Here is a 21,198-nt window from a genome sequence, read left to right as displayed (position 1 = left end):
AGAAGGTAGAGTCATTTGGGAGAGGGAACCTCAACTGAGAAAACACCCCCACAAGATTGGCCTGTGGGGCATTGTGCAAATCAAAGGTTGATGTGAAAGGGCCTAGATCATTGTGGGTGATGCCACGCCTGGGCTGGTGGTCCTGGGTGCTGTATCAAAACATGATTAGCAAGTCACAGGGAGCAAGCCAGTCAGCAGCACTCTCCCCTGCCCTCTGTATCAGTTCCTTTTCCTAGGTTCCAGCTGTGAGTTCTTGCCCTGACTTCCCTGGATGATGAACATGTAAGCTGTAAAGTGAAATAAACCCTTTTTCCCCCTGGTTGTTTTCAGTCATGGTGTTTATCACAGCAGTAGAAATACCCAGACAGAAGTTGTCTTAGGGTTTACTGCTGTGAAGAGACACCATGACCAAGGCAAGTCTTATAAAGGACAACATTTAATTGGGGCTGGCTTACAGGTTCAGAGGTTCAGTCCATTATCATCAAGGCAGGAGCATGGCAGCATCCAGGCAGGCATGGTGCAGGCAGAGTTGAGAGTTCTACATCTTCATCTGAAGGCTGCTAGCAGAATACTGGCTTCCAGTCAGCTAGGATGATGGTCTTAAAGCCCATGTCCACAGTGATACACCTACTCCAACAAGGCCACACCTCCTAAGCGTGCTGCTCCCTGGGATGAAGTAAACCATCACAGAAGTAAACCTTAGCCATAGTTCTGCTCCTTCAGTGAGATGCTTCTTGCGTTTTCTCATAGGCCCAGCACCTCTCCCCACAAGCCCGCCGCCGATGGCACGCTCTGCTCGCCTCCTGCTCCACCTCCATGCTGATCCTCTTCAACCTGGTGTTCCTCGGGGGGATTCATGTTGGGAAAACCTACTGGAACAGGATCTTCCTACAAGGTGAGTTGCCTTGCAGCGCTGCATGCCGCCGTATGATCTCCTTGGGATGCAGATGCTATTATTGACTTGAGAGTCTTGGGAAAGCCACATTTATGACATGTGGCCAACAAGTGTCAGCTGGGAACGGCTTCTGTTCCACTGTGACTGCAGTGCTACCTATGTGTAAGTAGCTCATGTTGGCCGCCTGTGATGTTTGACGTCCAGATGTGGGACCCCAGCTCCCTGGATCCTGCATGTTCTCATTCTCACACATCTCCAATGTTGTAACTTCTTCCTGCACTCCCCCAGCATCTCTAGATCCCAGTCTTCAGTGTGCATGCAGTCCAACCTTCTTCCATTTATGCTCTGACATCCTGCCAGCAGGTCTTCTTTTGCTGTCCTGGAGCTATGGGCCTGGGTCCTGTGTCCAGCTCTAGACTTGGATGCTTGTCTCTTGACATCATTACCCAATCTTTTTTTTTTTTTTTGAAAAAGTAGACATGTGTGTCTATGTGTTTATAGGCATATGTGTGCAATGGCATGTGTGCATAAGAGGTCAGAGGACATCTCTGTGGGGTTGTTACTTTCCTTTTACCTTTACAGGGGTTCTAGGGATAACTCAGGTTACCAGGCTTGCCTGGCAAGCACCTTACCCGCTGAGCCATCTTGTTGGCCCCAACTATGGCTAATCTTTTGTTTCATGCACACACAACTCCATAGCAAAGCTGTGTCTGTGGCAGGTAGAATGTAAGCGTGTGGCAGTTGTGAAAACGTTACAGCTGACCATCATTATCTCTATGGTCACCGCTTCTCTTGGGCTGGCACTAAGACACTCCAGGACTTCTGAAAAGGGAGAATAGAATATTCACCGAGCATAGCACTATAGCCAGCTCACTGTACTTCCAAAGAAAAGATGCCCCGTTCCACTTCCTGTCCCTATGCTTGGGTTTAGGGAGTCCTGGCTGAGCAGCGGTGGTGGAAATGGACATGGCTCATCTGTTATCTCTGTGTTGGGGTACCCAAGGAGCCCCAGATATTTATTCGGCAGCTCTCTTTTCACACCAGAAATATTTACTGGGTACAGCTGCCAGATGCCTGAATATCAGCCATGAATGGAGACTGTGTGGCTCAGCGGGCCCACTAGATCCCATGTGCCTTTGGTCTTGTCATTGTAAAAGCCCCTCTTTGACATAACTTCCTGAGACGTTCAGCTGATGGCTCATAAAGAAACCATGTGCTCTGCAGTCAGGAGCTTCTTTCTGATAAAGACCAGAGGTGGCGGGCACAAAGAATGGAATGATAGGGCAACCGCGTTCTACTCTTCTTGCTTGCTGCCACAGAACCCGGCACAGTGATAGGCACATGGAGACTTGGGGCAGGGGGAGCTGACCTTGGGCTTCTTGTCATCTAAGGCTCCGATTTCCACTTCAATAAGTCAAATACATCAGATGTTCACTATTTAAAAATCAACATGAAGACAAGGATGGAATGGGAAGCCCAGGCTGTGCGTGGTGCCTCCTCCACTCAGGAGCAGCACTCAGGATGTTACATGTGGATGCTTCAGAGTCTGAGGCTAGCCTCAGTTACACAGTGAGACCCAGTATCCAAGGAGAGGTGGGAGAGATAAAAGAAACATAGATTATAAATATGGAAGCCAAATATAAATGTTTTTCATGGGACACTTGCTTGGGGTAACTGGGCAGATGTCTGAGTGAACTGCTAGAGGCTGGTAGGAAGTGGTGGGCTTTCCATAGCAGGTGGCCATTACCCAGGAGTGGTGTTTAAGCTATGCACCAAGAAAGCCAGCGTGCCAGGGAATCTCCACAGCAGAAACTCTGTTCTTGGTAGATCTTCACTGTACATGTTTATTACTCGGGACTGAGGAGATGGGTCAGCAGGTTTAGGTCCTCAACAGCCATATAAAAAGCTTGTATTACCATGCATGTACCTGAGACTCCAGAGCTGTGCTGTGGGCAGGCAGGGGGTGGTGGTGCATGGCTGGGAAGGTGGGGAGAAGAGGGTTCCTGGGACTTTCTAGCTGCCAGCCTAGCCTGGCTTCAGGTTCAGTAAGACATCCCATTTCAAAGGAATGAGCAGAGAGTGATCTAGAAGGACACTTGATACTATTCGCTGGCCTCTGAACACATATGAAACACATGCTCACATATGCACATGTCCCATCCCACCTCCTACATATGTGGTTTTACTTCTCTCACAGTTGCAAACCCAGTCATTTTTCTAAGCTAGAACTCTAAGACTTAGAATGTTTGATCATATTTACGTCCTTGTCTTGGCTTCCGGGAAGAGAACATGAGGCCAGTAGGCCTGATACTGAAGAACTTAGACTTGACATGTGACATTTCTGCTCACATCCCATTGGCCAGTTCCAGGCTGGTGCTGTGGGAAGCAGGCAGGTATTGGCATGTATCAGTAGTCTGTGTCACACAGTCACCCAGATGGAGATGTCCCAGAGGCTGTGGAAAGTTTGAGTTGGATTCGAAGAAGAGGAAAGACCAGTGATTGATACATGAAAGTCAACTGTAGTCAAGGCTGTGGGAATGGACTCAGAGCCAGGAGCTGCTAGCTGCCTGCAGTAAGAGGTGGGGGCAGACCTGGTGCGTGTTGGTGCTGAAGAGGACAGAGTGCACTGGCTGCTCCTGCACGGCAGGAGGCTCGTAGCACCGTTTTGCCCTGCACCTGTGGATCTGCCAGTGTATGGGGCCAGCATTCTGTGGCCTGTGGCCTGTGATAGGACACAGTATTTCTGCCCTCCTTGGACTCAGGAGGATCAGGGATTCTGATTCTTTGTATAAGAATCTCCAATAGTTTCTCTTTGAGGTTCTGAAGCCAGAAGCTCTCCAGACAGACAGGCCTACTGGGATCTTAACTGGTCTGTTTCGGGGGAAGCGTGAGTCAAGCAATGTCTGCTGGAATTTTGTCAGTTTCCCCATAAGCCATTTTCTTGTTGAGTTTGTTTTTTTCCCTGAATTCCTGAGTTTTAGATCTCTCATGGAAGGAAGTGAGGCTGATGGTGGCAAATCTCCCATCCTGGCGAGCCTGACTGCCTCATAACCTGATAGAGATATCTGTTATAAATATTCATGTTTAGGTACAAGAACTAATTAATGAGTTGGTAGTATAGAGATGGTTGTTATAAATATTCATGTTTATGTACAAGAACTAATTAATGAGTTGGTAGTATGCATCCTCAGGTCCTGCTGGGGGGTTAATAGATCAGCATTCTAAAACTGAAAAAGAAAATCTGACTTCTGAAGTCATCTGGACCCCAAGGACCCTGGAGGGCCTGTTGCCCTGTACATGTAGCTACTGGTGGAGATACCAGGGCATCCTGACACATCTTGCAGCCTGGGCATCTCTGACCTCTACCTTTGGGGGTAAGGTCAGTTCCTCTTGCTCTAAAACTCATCTCTCCACACAGAGGATGTGAAGACGTCAGGAGACCTGTCTCCAGGGAACATCTCATATTCAAGCTCAGAGTCTGGATGGCAGGGTACCTTCCTCTGTGCCGTGACGGCTTAGGTATGGCTGCGGAGACAGAGAAGTACTTAATCATCCCTATGGACCCCAACTCAAGGAGTCAGGCAGCACAGAGAAGAGACAGAGATTATTAAGGGTTTGCAAATACCATTGTTTTAGTTACTTTTCTGTTGTGATAAAATACCGGGCAATGTTAACTGCCACAGGTACAGTCCCATTATGGCTGGAAAGTCATAGAGGTATCTGATCATGTTGCTTCTGCAATCAAGCAGAGAGACGAATGCCTATATTCAGATTGCTACCTCCCATTTATGAAATCCAGGCGCCAGCCCACAGGGATGGAATCCTCCCCAATTAGCATAGTTAGTCCTTCCCGGGCACTCCAGAGGCTGATTTACTGTAGACAGTTCTTCACAAGCATGCTTGAAGTCTTGCCTCCTAGCTGATTCCAGTCCTGTCAAGTTTGTAGTCAACATTAACCATCACACTAGTGTGTGACATTTCCTGGGAAGATATGAACAAATGTCTGCCCACTCCAGATAGGACTTGATGATACATCGAAGGAACAATTCCACACAAGTCTAGCTTCGTGAACCAGTGAGGTCAACGCAGTTTCTTATGATGTGAGGTTTCTTAAAGGTGTATGGGAGACTCAAAGGCAGCTGCACCACTGAACAGCCCACCACACAGAGATGGCTCACAAGAGCTGCATCCCTGGAGCTCCCCGGAACAGCTTGCAGGCAACTCCAAAGAAAAGTCTCCTCCCACTGGCGATGGCTGTTGCTTCTACCATCTTGGGGAGGGGCTTTGTGACTCTTAACCTTCTGAGCTTCTGAGTCTTGTAGATCCCTGACTCTTGAGTCATGTGACCCTCCATCTAGGAGGGAGTGTTGCAGTTCACGGTTAGGGACTCGTACCTCACAGCAAATCAGATAACAATGCACACGGATACAAGCTTGCTAACTCAGCAGGGATATGGAAACTGTAGATCCACAGTCGCCAGATCTAACAGAGATGGGTGTGCCCAGATGCGTGCTTACTGATTTCTAATGAATATGACTACATACATGGATAAGTGCTCACTGATCCTCTGGGAGCTGTTTCCCACCCCTTTGATGTTTCTACAAGTCTCTCCTGGGGTAGCTTGGAAGACTGACCTCAGAGTCAGCTCCTCCCCGTCTCCAGTGCCGTAAACTCAGATACAGTCAGTTTTGTTTTAAGCTGTCAGATTTACTGTAGTGCTTCCGTGGCAGTCTTCATCCTGGACTCCAGGTGAGAGAGGAGGCTGAGAGACTGGGTCTGCTTTTTCTACAGCATACCTTCCCTGCTCTGATACAGAATGGAAGGTAGACGTGCCTGGTAAAAACATGGGCTCTGGCGTGCACAGTGCTCATGGCATTTTATCAGTAAGACTCACCTCTGTTGCTGAGATAATTCAGCAAAGTACGGATTCCATGTCTTCATCTCTAATATTAGTGTGTGTGTGTGTGTGTGTGTGTTCCATTTAAACATGCTTTAAGCTACTTAAAGTTTTACAGACCTAAGGAGGACATGGCTGGGGGTCTTGTGCTACCTGCTTACTTCAGGATGAGATACCTTGGGTTATACTCAGCAGAGGCAAACTCTAGGATGAGCTACCCTGGGCTACGCTCGACAGAGAAAAGCACAAAGTGCTGCTTATATTGTATTTGTTTGCAGAAGCTTTGTGATGGAGTAGCTTCAACCTTCCAGGCTGATGTGAGCATTGATTTCTTTAGCAAGCAGCTGTTGTGTTCTGCTCTGTAAAGATATCAATGAGACGTAACTCTGTGTTTTATGGCTTTTCCTGGGGAGACATCTGTTCATACCACATAGGGTACTCACAGACCAAGAAAGGATTCCGTGCAACCTCCCTTAGTGAACCAGTGAGTTTTCTGGGGCTACTTTCATGAGCAGAGGTGACTCAGGCAACTGCTCTGTGTGAGTCACATAATACACACGTGAGTGAGTGAACCCTGCACACAGATCTCTCCAACATTAGCCTCACTCCTTGGCACACACATGCAGGTGTGTCTCACTCCCCACACACCTACACACACATACATGCACCCAAATACACATATACCTGCATACAGACCCCCCAACATCCTCCTTCCTGACTCCTTGCACAACTGCATGGGTGTACCATGTACACACATATGCAACACATGTACACACACACACACACACACACACACACACACACACATTTGTCTCTCTTTTTCCTTATCACATCATGTAGCTTGGCAAACCGTGACTCAACATTTAACTCCACAAGAGGCTGCTTTCCCTGAGGAACTTGGTTCCTTTTCCTCTGGATCCCAGTGAGGGAGGAGAGGGTGTGCTGTTGTGCATGTCAGAACCCCAGCACTCCCCGAATCTGCTTCCTGTCTCTGCTGGAGAGAGGAGAAAGTGTATTTTGTCCCATGTTGCTAGCTTATCCAGACTGTTTATTCATCTCCTGATGCAAATGCTTCTAGACAGGGACTTTCTTACAAGGCAAACTGAAGCGTGGCTCCGGAGAGCCAAGAGATCTGTGGTGAAGTAAAACTCCCTCCCTCCCAGCTTCTCACATTCCTGGGAGTGAAACTTCCCTCATGATGTATTGTGCATGAACGAAGACTGAGGGCCGATGCCAGCGCCTCCCAGGCTGTTTGTGAGGACTCACACTAGACTTCAGCTCAAATGGACGTTTCATGTCTCTCATTACTTCTGCTTCTACCTCCTTAGAGCTAGACGCTAGAGCAGTGTTTCTCAACCTGGGGGCCGCAGCCCCTTTGAGATGGAACTACCCTTTTACAAGGGTCATATACCAGATATCCTACAGGGTCATATACCAGATATCCTACGCATCAGATATTTGCATTGCAATTCATAACAGCATCAAAATTAGTCATGAAGTGGCAACAAAAATAATTTTATGATGTTGGGGGTTGTTCACCACAACACAGGGAGCTGTATTAAAGGGTCTCAGCATTAGGAAGGTTGAGAACCACTGCTCTAGAGGGTTGGCCAGCAGGTGCCCCCAGCCCAGTGAAGTTGACTCACACTTCGAGTGTTTATGGTTAGACATGGGTCCGCTGTGGCCGTTCTTGGCATCTGTCCTGGTTTCACTTCTGTTTCTGTGATAAAACACACTTACCAAAAGCAGTTTATGGAAGGAAATAATTTATTTCTGACTACTGTTCCAGATTATAGTCCATCACTGAGGTAAAATCAAGGTAGGAACTCAAGCAGACAGTTGCATCACACGTACCATCAAGAGCAAAGAAAAACAAATGGATGCCTGCTTGTGTGCCTTCATGTAGCCCTCTCCTGTCTGATATGTCCCAGGAGCCCCTGGGTGGGTTTTCCCACCTCGATAATCGACAGTTCCCCACAAGCATATGCACAGGCCAACCTGCTCCAGACAATTCCTCAGCAAGACACTCGACACAGCTAGAATTAAGCATCACAACACCTGGATTTAAGATTGTGAGACGTGTTGGCTTCTTTGTTCCTTGCCGCATCGTCACCTATGTCACCAGGTGTATGAGGTGAGGAGTGAGACCTGGGTATCGGAGTACCTGGAGACTTTCTAGCACTGGGGGAATTTCTGAAGTTGCTAGGGAAGACGCTCAGCCAGGATGCCTGGCTCTCTTCTGTGTTTGTGTGTGAAACCTGCTAAGCAGGGATTCGGTGAAAGAGGGAAACCTTGTAAAGTGTCTTTAAACAGAACTCCTGAATAGATGTGATTGATCAGGTAGGAGTGAAGTGATTGTATCTTTGCTGGTAATTAACCCTGTAGATTTGGAACTCTTTTTGCTTTAACCGCTGACTGCTTATTACCGCCACCCTCCATCTGCCTGTCCCCAGTCATTCAACTGCAGGGTACTGTTCAGTGTCTCCGGGGATCATTCTAATTCCTCAGAGGGGTCAATACCTTCCTATAAGATAAGGTAGGGGAGGGAGGTTGATTTTCCTCTGCAAATTGAGACAAACTGGGAGCAAGATTACTTTTAGGAAAAGTTGCGTGTTTGTGTGCACATGTGTACAAGCGTGTGTGTGTACAAGCGTGTGTGTCTAAGTTGACAATGTGGAAATCAAGTCTTCAGCGTGATTATCAGCAACAGTGATCCAGACTGTTTTTTCTGCGTGGTAAACCCTGCTAATCTCCCATGGTAAGCAAACCTCTCCTGCTAATCAACCCTAGTTTGAAGATGGCTGGCAGAGACTAAGCTGTGCTCTGTGCTTTGCTCCCACTTCATTGTTGATTCTAGACTCAGAGAAAAGAAGTATTGATCTAGATTGGGCAGTGTTTGGGGCTAGCATGTGTCGGTCAGCCACTGCTGTGTGACGTCACCCCAGAGTTTATAATGGCTTGGGCAACGGTTGCTCAGTTGATCATCCTCTGTGCCAAGTAAAGGCTGGCAGGCCTAATGCCACCTCTTGAGTGTATCAGTGGTTGGCCTTGGTTTAGATTTACTAGCCAAGAAAAGATGACAGTGCTCCTAGGGAGATCTCAGCTGTCGTGGTGATCCATGTTAGGTTAAAGAGAAGCAGCTGTCTGGGAAAGCAGCTCAGTGGGAGCACTTGCTGAGCATGTGCAAGGCTCGGAATTTACTTCCTTCTAGTACTAATCAAGCAAACCAGAAGCCAAACTAAGACAATACTGCACTATCCTGGCGTGGTGGCCACAGTCACCACAACATCCATGGAGTGTTACCCTGATTTTGAAGCCAGCCTGGGCTACATAGGGGACTTGAAGGCAGCCTGGGCTATATAGTAAGGCTTTCTCTTAGAAGAATAAAAGTGAAAACAAAAACCTTAAATGTAAGGATAGCAGTGAAGAGGCTGGGCAGAGCCACCCACCACAGCCATCTTAGGAGGGAGCAGCAAAACTGATTCCAAGGCAAAGCCAGGGCCTCTCAGGGACTCCCCTTGGGCTGGAGTTCCTGTGGGCTGGTGTGCAGGAGAGGCTCTGGATAATTCTGAGCAACAACAAAGCCCAAAGGCCAGGCGCTGCCTTCTTATTCACCAGTGTCTTCAGCATCTCCCACTAACTCGGAGTGTTGATTTCGTAGGAGACAGCATACAGAATTGTGGGAAAGTACATGTTGCCCTGTGCCAGGCTTGCAGGGGGAGGCAAAACAGAGTGGGGTGATGTGCATGGACCAGCATCCAGCGAGCAGGAGCCTTAGAGCCCCTCGCCCCAGGAGCTTACCGCTGCCACAGCCGCTGTGCCTTTGCCCTCTGACCCTGCTAACAGCCCAGCTGCTGCCCTCTCCAGTGCAGAGAAGGAGGCAGCTGCTAATTTTAGACACCGAGTACATCTCCAGGCAACACGACTCACAACTTACAAAAAAAATTCTTTTTCTGGTTGCATGTTCGTGTGACCCTGAATAACAAAAGGAGAAAAAAAACCCCTCACCTACTAAAGGAAAATCAAATCCTTTGTCTTAAAATCCAATCTTTTATGTCACAGGGCCATGTCCTTTTGCTGTGGGAAATCTCCTGGGCGGCCAGCGGCTTGTCCATAGCAGAAGCCTGTTACCTGTGCCTTTGAAGGGCAGGAGGGAGACAGGGATGAGGGGTCACCCAGGATACTTGGGGAGATAATGTCTCGGCTGCTTTGGGGCCTGAAACACACTGGGTGAAAGACGAAGAGTTGCAGCTTTTCTCTGATAACCCTGGTCTCTCTCCTCCCTGGTGTGTGTATATTGGGTGCATGAGCCACTCTAGTTTGTTTGGGGAGGTCTCAGGTGGGAGGCACCTACAGCAGGGGGTTTAGATTCTGAATGTTGTCAGACCACATAACATTGCTGCAGCCGAACTGTTCCAAGCTGGGATCTGAGACTGGGGTACCAGTGAGGTTCATTAGGAGAGCATTTCCAAAGGGAAAGGTGGGCTTTGGAGATAGGGTGAAGTAAGAAGCTCTAAAGGCCCTAGGCTAGGACAGTTGTGACCCTTTACAGGCTGTTGACATGGTGCCGCCTTATGTCTGCCATCTTCCTTCCTTACACATTCAGGCTTTTCTGGAGCATGCTCTGTCCTCATGTGGATCCCTTGTTCAGATTTCATGTGGGTTTCTTTCATATGTTAATTTTGCACTTGCAAGCTCTCTCTCTCTCTCTCTCTTTCTCTCCCCTCCCGTGTAACAGAACTGAGAGCCTGGACATCTTCTGGTCACAGAGACCTGTCTTTGGAGACCTGCTTTTTTCTCAGCTTGTTTCTTTTTTGTCTTGTTTTGTTTTGTTTTTTTATTCAGCAAGAAGAAAACATAATTTAAACTTAACGGAATTGCTCCTGGGCCTGTTTTGAAATTCCCTTTGTGTTCTTGGCACCCTATAACACCATCGTTTTCTCGTATTTAAAGCCAGCGTCCTCTCATCTCTGTGGCTGTGCCCAACAAGATGGCGGAAGTGTTAGGTCACACCTTCTGCACCGGTGCACAAGATTGCTGTCATCAGTGGGATCTTCCCTAGAAGAGGTAAAAACACACTTTGAAGAAATAAACACAGGAATCCTCTCAGCCTACTTGGGCCAGGAGAGAGGAGAGAGTGGCTTGTGTTGTAGAACTCTTCCTGGGGACAGGTGAACAAATGTCTATTCAGCCCAGATGGAACACTGGCTATGGGCAAAATACACACACACACATGCACACACATGCACACATGCACACATACCAACCAGTTCCACCTATACTGGCTTAGGGAACCAGTGAGGTTTTTGGAGTTTCCCAGAGGATCTTGGGTGACTCAAAAGCCTCACTGAACAGCCCATGCCAGCACAGTGACACCTCACAAAAGCTGCATCGTTGGAACCCTTTGCTGACTTGCAGGCAGTGCCACAGAGTTTCCTCCTCAGCCTGTGTAGCCTCGGTTGTGGGTCTTATAACCCTCTTGGTTCTTGTGAGCTTTGTGAGTCTCCTGAACCCCGCTCCTGTTTCCAGGAGGGGATTCTCAGCTGGAGGAAATAGGAGAGAAGAGAGGAAGAGGAGTAGAGGCCCACCATGAGCGTGTGGAGAGAGGGGGAAGGGAAGAGGGAGGGGGAGAGGGCAGAGAGAAGCTACAGGCAAGAGAGTAAGAGAGAGAGGAGGGGGCAAGCAGCCCCTTTTATAGTGGGCAGGCCTACCTGACTGTTGCGAGGAGCATACCTGGCTATTGCCAAGTAACTGTGGAGGTGGAGTTTAGACAGAATGCTAACAGACATGGTCCCATCTCCACAACGAGGGATCAGTTTCCTCCCTGCCTCCTTCAGTGCCAGGAGCCTGGTTTGCTTCCTGTTCACCTCCAATGGTGACCACACCCTTCTGGGTTTTGGCTTTTGTTTTTTTGTAGACCACCCGTGAGCTCTGGACTCTGCTGACTCTACCCCAAAGATGGCAGCACAGATAGAATCTAGTCTGGGCAGATGGGCAGACAGCTTTATGGCAAGGCAGGCTAAGGACGCCTCTTGCTTCCTTGGGGTCCCACTCTAGTTCCTTATCATCTCATATCCTGGTTACTTACATCAACCAGCTTTAAAAATTAATTTATTTATCTGGCAATTTCAAGTTTTATTTTTCAAAACAACATTATCAGAAACAGACATCTTACTTAGAGACAGGAATCTTTCTGTAGAGACCCTAGTATTTGCTTGAGTCAAACATGCCATTTTGTACTGTCCAAGAAACGACAGCACACTTCCAATGTAAATAAGAATTGCCAGAAAGTGTGTTGTTCATGTGTTTGGGAGGTTGCTGTGTCTCCAATGTCCCCTGGGCTCTGGGACCTTTGTTACGATCTCAGTGGAAGTAGGTGGTGGGGCTTGAGGGGCAGACACATGGAGTGTGAGACCTGGAACATGGCACCCAAACTCTCAAACATGTGAATTAAGAAAATACCCAGTCCACAGGCGACTGTGTAAATCCTGTGTCTTATCCTGGCACAGGGAAGTCATGACTATAGCCCATTGCGGTGGTTCATCCTAACTGGCAGCTGACAGAATTTAGTCATCTGGGTGACAGTTTTGTGTGTGTGTGTGTGTGTGTGTGTGTGTGTGTGTATGTGTGTGTGTGTATTTCCGGGCATTAACTCTGCAGCCACCGAGACCCTGGCTAGGAACACAGATCAAATAAAAGGAGAAGGGAGTAGGAGGCTCCTAACTGTGGACACCATGTGACAAGTCACCTCCCACTCACGCCACCATGATGGACTTCAGCTTTGATGTCAAACCCAAACAAACCCATTTTCCCCTAAGCTGTTTTTGCCATAGCAATGAGAAAGGCAAGGGCTACAGTTAATCTTGATAGTATTATGTTAACATTATTCTGCCCCCAATTCTCTCTCTTTCTTTCTCTCTTTCTTTCTCTTTTACAAAAATTTGTTACTGCTGTCTACATGCAAAAGCGCTGGACCCCTACCTGACACTGCATACAAGCAACAACTTTAATGCAAGATGGAAATATTGAACTCTTAGGGAAAATATGGGCAATGACTGACCATGTTTTCTTAATAGTTATAGCATCAGAACACAGCAGCCAAAAAGAAAAGCAGATTAATTGACATTATCAAAACCAAAAATGCATGGGATGCTGATGCAGGAGGATTCCTGAGAGTTCCAGGCCAGTCTGACATACTAAGTGAGACGACTGTCTTCAAAACAAAAATAAAATTTTTAAGAACTTTTTTTTTCTGCTTTAAAGACATCATCAAGGAAGAGAGAACACAGTTAGAACGAAGTTTTGCAATCCATGTATCAGCAAAGGACCTTTTAGCTAGAAGCTGTAACTCCATTGAAAATAAAGACTCTGAGCATGTACCTATCCAAAGACGATATGCAGAGAAAAGCCAGGGGAAAGACCCAACATCTCAAGTCATCGGGAGAGTCACCCAGACCATCAGTGGGCTGCCACTTCATATCATCTATGAAAGCTATAGAAACAAATGAACAAACAATAGGAAGTGGCAGGCTTTGCCGAGGATGCTGGGAAAATGGAGCAGTCATAGACTGTCAATGAAAATAGAAAACGGGCTTGTCAGGAACTTAAAAGTTCAAATACAGCTCATCAATCTATTCTCGGTTATGTGTGCAAAAAACATAAAAGCGTGAGTCCATACAAAAACCGGTACGGGTGTGTCCATGACACCATTGCATAAGACAGCCAAACATAGAACCACAGAACAGTAGAACAGAAATGTGTGGTATATGAAGGACTTCTCAGAATGCTGCTAGAAACTGCCTAAGAATAAACAAAACTTGGCTCGTGTTGTAGGACTCTTCCTGGGGACAGGTGAACAAATGTCTATTCAGCCCAGATGGAACACTGGCTATGGGCAAAATATACACACATACACATGCACACACATGCACACATGCACATATACCAACCAGTTCCACCTAGACTGGCTTAGGGAACCAGTGAGTTTTTTGGAGTTTCCCAGAGGATCTTGGGTGACTCAAAAGCCTCACTGAACAGCCCATGCCAGCACAGTGACACCTCACAAAAGCTGCATCGTTGGAACCCCTTGCTGACTTGCAGGCAGCGCCACAGAGTTTCCTCCTCAGCCTGTGTAGCCTCGGTTGTGGGTCTTATAACCCTCTTGGTTCTTGTGAGCTTTGTGAATCTCCTGAACCCCACTCCTGTTTCCAGGAGGGGATTCTCAGCTGGAGGAAATAGCTACACCCCAGCCTGACTTGGCTCTTCTGTCTTCTCCTCTATGCATTTGTCTAATTGTCCATCTGTCCATTTGCCTATCTACTCTGCCTTACACCAGCCCATTCATCTATCATGTACCCTTCCCCCTGTCTCATGCAATTCTGTTTTCCCCCATCATTTCCCATCCTGTCAATCAAAAATAATGTTCACAGTAATAATTGATGCTCAAGACCAGGAACCATGCCATTTGCTGCTTTTTATCATGCTACTCTGGCATCTTTAATGTCCTTGTGCTTCATAACTTAGCATAAGGTGACTTTGCCTGGCTCTCCCGGGAACATGCTCTTTATCAATCCATCCAGAAACAGATGGATGCCAAGAAGTGAAGACCATTATACAGACCCAGACTTGCAAAAGAGGCAGGAGTGGGTGCCAGGACCATGTCTTGGCCCCGCTGGATCTTTAGGATAGTGTGTAGAAAACCATGAGAACTCAGTGTTTAATATGTCTAACTCGCTGCTGCCTTCTGCATGTGGCTGTGCAGGTTGGATGCCTAGCAGCTGTGTTCCTCATTATTTACACAAGGTTGATGATTTTGAGGTTGACCTGCTCTAAAGCAGCTTCTGTCACACCTCTCGTCTGCCCCCTCAGTGCCACCATTAATTGCTGTAGTGTCAGCCATCCTCCTACCCCACCTCCAGGGCAACTGTTGTGGTACTCTAATGTCTATCAGCCACATCCGGGCAGCTTATTTAAACCGTAATCACTTTGCTCTTACCTGTAGGAGATTCTGATGGAGCAGGCCTAGGATGGTCCCAGGAGTCTCGTCTGTACAGAGCACTCCAGTGACTCCAGTCTTACCATTCGGGGAAACTATTGTAACTGATCTGCGAATTGTAACTATTGTAACTGATGGCCGCCTTGGTTAGTAGCATGGGAAGCTCCCACTTTCCCTTCCTGCACCCCACAAGTACCTGTTTCTTCAGATCAGAAGAGCTGACATAGGTAATTCTTTGCTTATGAGTATTCTGTGTCTCAGACTAGCACACTCAGGGATTCTAGGAGAAGGTAAGAGCCCACAGACCTAGGCAGAGAAATAATCCAGACTGGTTCATCCCAGTGATCAGCACCCAGGTTTAGATACATACCATTTCTTATCAGAATTCTGTGCATCAATTTACTGGATTTTTATAGGTTGAGAGAGGGACACTTTGGGAAGTAAGGTGATCAGGCATGGGCGAGGCAAGCAGATGTCACTGAAGCAAATGCCATACTTCAGAGAGAAGCAGGAGGTGGTAAAGTCCCCTACCTTAAGACACTGTAGAGCAGTCCAAGGCTCTCCATACTTGTGTGACAAGCACTTCATTGACTGAGCCATCTCCTCAGGCCCGGCCATTTTTTGTATAATCTTGTGTAACAATGTTTGTGGTGTTATGTGTTACTTCTTTCTACTCTGTAGCTCTAATACCGTTACTTCCCTATTGCTCTGATAAGACACCCTGAACAAGGCAACTCACAGAAGAAAGTTTATTTGAGCTTACTGTCCCAGAAAGCTGAGAGTCTGTCATGGCAGCGGGCAGAAGGCGGCAGACATAGCAGCCAGAGCAGGAAGGTGAGAGCTCACGTCTCCCACTGCATCAAGCAGAGAGCACTAGCCGCAAGCAGAGGAGCCCGTTTGCCCTCAAAGCCTGCTGCCAGCCCCTGAATGATGTACTTCCCCCTAATCATCCCCAGCCACCAACACGGAACCAAGACAAATGTCCAAGACTATAGGGGACATTTGTCATTTTCTCATCCAAATTAGCACAGTAGCCTCCTCCCCCCACCCTGCTGTAATGATGTTTGCGGATGACAGTGTTTTCTCACTCTGTCAAGTCTCATTTGTGAATTATTTCCGTCACTGTTGGTACTTTCTGTGCACTGCTTAGGAAGCATGCCTGTGGTCACAGAGATCTCTGTTTCAGTTTTAGAAGCTTTGCTTTGCTGCTTTGTCTACTTAGGTCTCAAATTCATTTGGGATTAATTTCAGAGAATATTATGAGATTAAGATCAAAATTTGGAGAAGGGGTCATCTCACACATCAGATTTACCCAGAACCTTCATTGAAAAAGCCAACACCTCTCTACAGATGTACAGCTCCAGTGTTGGGTCACTACTGTTCTTAGTAAGGTTGTATAATTCTGTCACAGCCAAGCCAAGGTGACTTCCGTCTTTAGAATTGTCAAGCTTATTCTTGAGCCATCACACTATCTTACCAACTTCTAAAAAAAGAAAAAAGATTTTAGTTTTTGAAACTGCATCAAATATATGTCAATTTTTATAGCATTTAGTTTATCCTTGGTTTATTCAGAAAGAATAAGACACAAAGCTACTAATCAGTGGTCATTTTGATCAGTTATCAGTAAAATTATTTACATTCATGGAGAAGTAACTGGGTGATGTATTCTGACACGTTCTGGTGTGTTCTGCTCATGTGGCGAGTGACTCGTATCTTCCAGTGGAAGTTGGCGATGCAGAAGTTAGTGGAAGATTGCAGGTTTTATGTGAGCTGCCTGCAGACGGTGGCTTTCATGGGACACCTCGTCAGCACCACTGTTTATTCTAACAGGCAGCTTTGGAGGAAAAGGGAGTACTTTTATTTATCTTAGTGGACAGACTCTAAATGTAACAGAGCTAATGACTGAAGCATCTGGAGACCATGTACAGCCATTCAGGGGTGTTCAAGGAGGTAGAAAATGATATACCCATGTATGCTACTCTGAAAACCCTCATGCCACATGGAAATTAGCCGTTGACAGTTCAGGTTGAAAAGTAGGTGTCTTTTCAACATTAGTAGGAGGTTTGCATGTCTCCTGGCCCGTCTTCTTCCCAGATCATGCTTGCTTATTGTACCGTGCAGAAGGTATAAAGTTATATACAGACCCAAAAAGGCCTTAGAAGAGATCCTGTCCTATCCCATCCTTGCCACCCTAGTGTTTGAAGAAGAGTTCACTGATGCTTAGGGGATGAAGTTAATTGTAAACGGCCAGAGCTGGAGGCCATTGAGGCTGATTCTGGCTCCCAGTTCACCAAGGAAGCCAGCAAAGGGGTATGGAGTTGTGATCAGTCTGATCATCTAGTCAGGGCCAAAGCTGCTTTACCTTAGGCAGTTCTTCTGTCTTTAACTCTTGGTATTCTTTGGACAAAAGCCTCTGACTTGTGATTAACTCCTGCTGATAGCATCAGGGGATTAAGGAAAAAAGGCTCAGTTACTTGGCTCTTTTCTCTTTGGCTCGAGGGCCTCTTGATGGCCAGGCAAGAGGCTTGGAGTTAACTAACTCTTTCTGAACTAGTGAGAAAAGGAAAGAAAAGAAGAGAGCAAGAAGGAAGTAAGGGAAGAAAAAAGGAAGGAAGGATAAAAGGAAAGGAAAGGAAGGAAGGGAGGGTAGGAAGGAGGAAGGAAGGAAGGGAGGAAGGAAGGACATAAAATTCAGGCACACACAGAGAGACACATACTGAATTAAGCAGAGAAAGGCTAAATCACATCTTTATTTCCCTTCTTAGTATTTATTCTTTCTCAGGATAATTGATCACATGGTTTTCTAAGCATTTTTACATTCCGTAAGTTCCTAGTAAGTTTAAGGCAGTAGCTCGTGTTACAGACTGATAAGGAGTTACAGCAGAGTTGTTTACGTGTCTTTCCGTTAAGACTAGACATTCATTGTCTGTTACTAGCCCCATACGTTCATTAAGTTTAAAGCAATATTTTTTATGTCGTTGGTTACCACGGTTTTGTCAAGAGACAAATCATGTGCCTTGTGTCTTACTAGTTTGAAGTCTTGTATAGATAGACTAGTCCATCATTTATTTTCTGTCCTTGCACCTACAATAAATTGTCCATTCCCAGTTTATGACCTTTAGTTACCAGATAGTGACCTCGTTCCTAACCTAGAAGGAACGTTTTCCTTGATCGTAAATTTGTTCTAAGCCTGCTTTCTTTTCCTAGTGCGATTAGCCCATGACACTTGAATGCTTACAGAGCTCTGTTTGCAGCTTTTATTCTATAAGGGGCTTGAGAATACTTGTATCAATTTAAGAATTCTATGAAATCATTATCAAAGATTATGAAATCATCAATTTGTTTATACAGTGTTACTATATGAAAGTATATCTTCATATTGATTCTGCAGGAAATTTGTCCAATAGGGTGGGCTGATGTCCAGGAATTATTAAGCCATATAATAGTGACAGGAAAGGCACATCAGCAGCAAGAAGCAATTCTGGGATGAAGTCTCTTGAGGACCTGTTTCTCAGAGCAAGCTCAACACTGCCGTGCAAAATAGTGGGCCATCTCTAAAAAACTCACTCGCTTGCCATAGCCTTTCTTAGATGGCTTCTGTCAGGCCAGGTCCCATTTCAAGAGGTCTGAACTTCTGAAAGTATTCTCAGAGCATATTCATTATATATATATGTATACATATATATGTGTATATATATATAAATATATGCCTTGTGTATAGTGTTTGGATAAGAACGGTCCCCATAGGTTCATGTATTTTAATGCTTGGGTCTCAGTTGGTAGAACCATTTGGGAAGGATTAGGAGGTGTGGCCTTGTTGGAGGAAGGATGACAGTGGGAGCAGGCTTTGAAGTTTCCAAAGCCCACACCATTCCCAGTTTGCTGGTGCTGTGGACCAGGATGTAAGCTCTCAGCTATTGCTCCAGCACTTTGCCTGCCTGCCTGCTCCTCATTCCTGCCATGATGCTCATGGACTCTAGCCCTCTGAAGCTGAAGCCCCAATATACCCTTTATTTTATAAGTCACCTTGGTCAGGGTGTCTTAACACAGCAATCTATAAAAGTAACTAATGAAGCATTCCATTTAAAAAGAATCCTTTCAAAAGTTAGTTTGTTTCTGACTCCCAGCTCAGCAGACAAGCCAAGGGTCCAAGTTCTGCTTCTGACATCTGTGATGAATGTTGCCATTTTTGCTATGTACTGAGGACATACTAGAACAACTTGGTGTGTGGTCTGGGCGCTCTGCTGGGAGCCTCCACTAGGCAACGCTCAGCAGCTTTGTGATGGGTACAGCTGCTTCTTCAAGTTTCATGTGTTGCTCATAACCTCTGAAGCAGTCATTTGGAGACAAAGTTGCCTGGGCCATTGCTTCTGATGTAGGTCCAGTCCTCACCAGCTTCTCTCAGATGGTAGTCATTATAATTTCAGTGCTAGAGATAAGGAGTTTGGCAGTTTGTCTCTGACCCCCAGCTCAGCATATAACCCAAGTGTCATATCTTACCCACTACCTCCTTCCTAGATCCTATGGAGACACTAGCATTTAGCACTGCTTTAAGAAACACATTTACAATAGATACAACACAATACAACCACTTCCAGTACTGTACAGTGAATGGTGGATTTGAACATATACTGCCCTGTGCGGTCCCTGACACCGTCAAGAGATGAACAGTCAACCTTGCTATGCTCCTGTGCTGAGCTCTGTACTTCTATTGTCTGTTTCCTCCTTCAAGTCCACTCTCCTTTCCCCTGGGACTCGGATGTGGATGAACCTTGGTCTTCTTCCCCAGTCTTTTTGATGTTGGCCTGGGTCTCTCCCATGTGGTGCAGGCACATGTGTAGGCACATGTCTCTGGACATGTCAGGTTCCTTAGCCAGCTTGCTACACTCTGGAGTTCTCCTTACCCTCTCCAGCTCACAGACCCCCTTTCTTTCAGTTGCTGTGGCCAGAAAGACAGGATTCTTGTCTGAGAGTCTGTCCATCTTGCTGCTTGATTGACATCTGCTCTCTCGACATCAAAATGGGAGGACAGGAAAAACCACTGCTGAATTTCCTCTAAGCTTGGGTCTTCCCAGACCTGATGATTTTACTTTTTGTTACCCAGGAGCTTGTTTGAGAATTTGGTTTCAGTGTTCTGGGGTTCAGACCACCTTCCTTTATAATAAATGAAGCATGGTGTAGCCATGTGATGAGTACTCAGCACTGTATCACAGCAGAATCAGAATTTTTACTTATTTTTAATCATGCTTGATATTGCATGTGTGTGCATGTGTGTGTATGAATGTGTATATATCTGTGCATGTGTGTGTATGAATGTGTGTATATTTGTGCATGTGGTGTGTATGTCAGTGTGAGTGTGGGTATATGTGTCTGTGTAGGTGCACATATACATGAATGTGTGTGTTAGTGTGTATTAGAGACCAGAGGTCAACCTTGGGTGTCATTCTTAGGAGCTGTTGACTTGTGTTTTGCGACAGTCTTACAATGGCTTGAAGGTCTCCAGTCTAGGATGGGTGGTCAGTAATTCTGGGATTCACCTATCTCTACCTCCCCAGTATTGTGGTTACAGACACAACCACGATGCTTTAGTTTTATGTGTTCTCTCAGAATGGAACTCAGGTCTCATATTTTCACAGTGAGACTGAGTGTCTTAGAGTTTCTATTACTGTGATAAAACACCTTGACAAACAGCAAGTTGAGGAAGAAAGGGTTTATTCAGCTTACACTTCCACACTGTAGTCCATCATTGAAGGAAGTCAGAACAGGAACTCAGACAGGACAGGAACCTGGAGGCAGGAGCAGATGCAGAGGCCATGAAGGGTGCTGCTTACTGACTTGCTCTCTATGGCTTGCTCAGCCTGCTTTCTTATAGAACCCAGGACCACATGCCCAGGGATGGCCTCATACATGGTGGGCTGTACCCTTCCCCATCAATCACTAACTAAGAAAATGCCTTACAGGCCTATCTACAACCCAGTCTTATAGAGACACATTCTTAATGTGCCTCTCAGATGACTCGTGTCAAGCTGACATGAAACTATTCAGAACACTGGGCCATGTCTCCAGACTTCAAATATGTTTGGTTATTACTACAAGAGTGTTTGTTGACTAGGCAGCTGGACTTTAAACCCAGTTTGCAAAACCTTTTGAACACATCTATATATGTTATAACACTAAATACAAAGCCCCCTTCCCCCCATTTGCTTCCTGGCCTCTGGCTTTGACAGGGTCAGTTCATCATGGTCTACCCTCTCAAGCATCTCCTGTACTGTGTGATCTCCCTTCACCCTCCTCAGTCTGATCAACAGGTTCTAGCACAACCCTGAGCCCTGCATTGATAGTTAAGACAAAACCCCCAAGAAAAGAAGACAGTGAATCCTATTTTTTTTTCCTTTATGGAAAGTAATATCA

At 46.2% G+C, this 21,198-nt stretch overlaps 1 protein-coding gene across 1 annotated transcript in view; it reads left to right on the top strand.

Moving 5' to 3' along the window:
* The window catches only part of Hhat (hedgehog acyltransferase), a 238,387-nt gene that overhangs the window by 198,078 nt on the left and 19,111 nt on the right, over window positions 1-21,198 (top strand). The window contains exon 11 of the mRNA XM_028760381.1: window positions 751-895. Coding sequence (XP_028616214.1) covers window positions 751-895 — 145 coding nt within the window. The remainder of the gene's footprint in view (window positions 1-750; window positions 896-21,198) is intronic.

The sequence above is a fragment of the Grammomys surdaster genome, unplaced genomic scaffold, assembly GCF_004785775.1.
Source record: "Grammomys surdaster isolate TR1022 unplaced genomic scaffold, NIH_TR_1.0 130, whole genome shotgun sequence".
In the NCBI taxonomy this organism is placed as follows: Eukaryota; Metazoa; Chordata; class Mammalia; order Rodentia; family Muridae; genus Grammomys; species Grammomys surdaster.
Note: the sequence above shows the minus strand (reverse complement) of the source record. Positions and strands in the feature narration are given on the sequence as shown.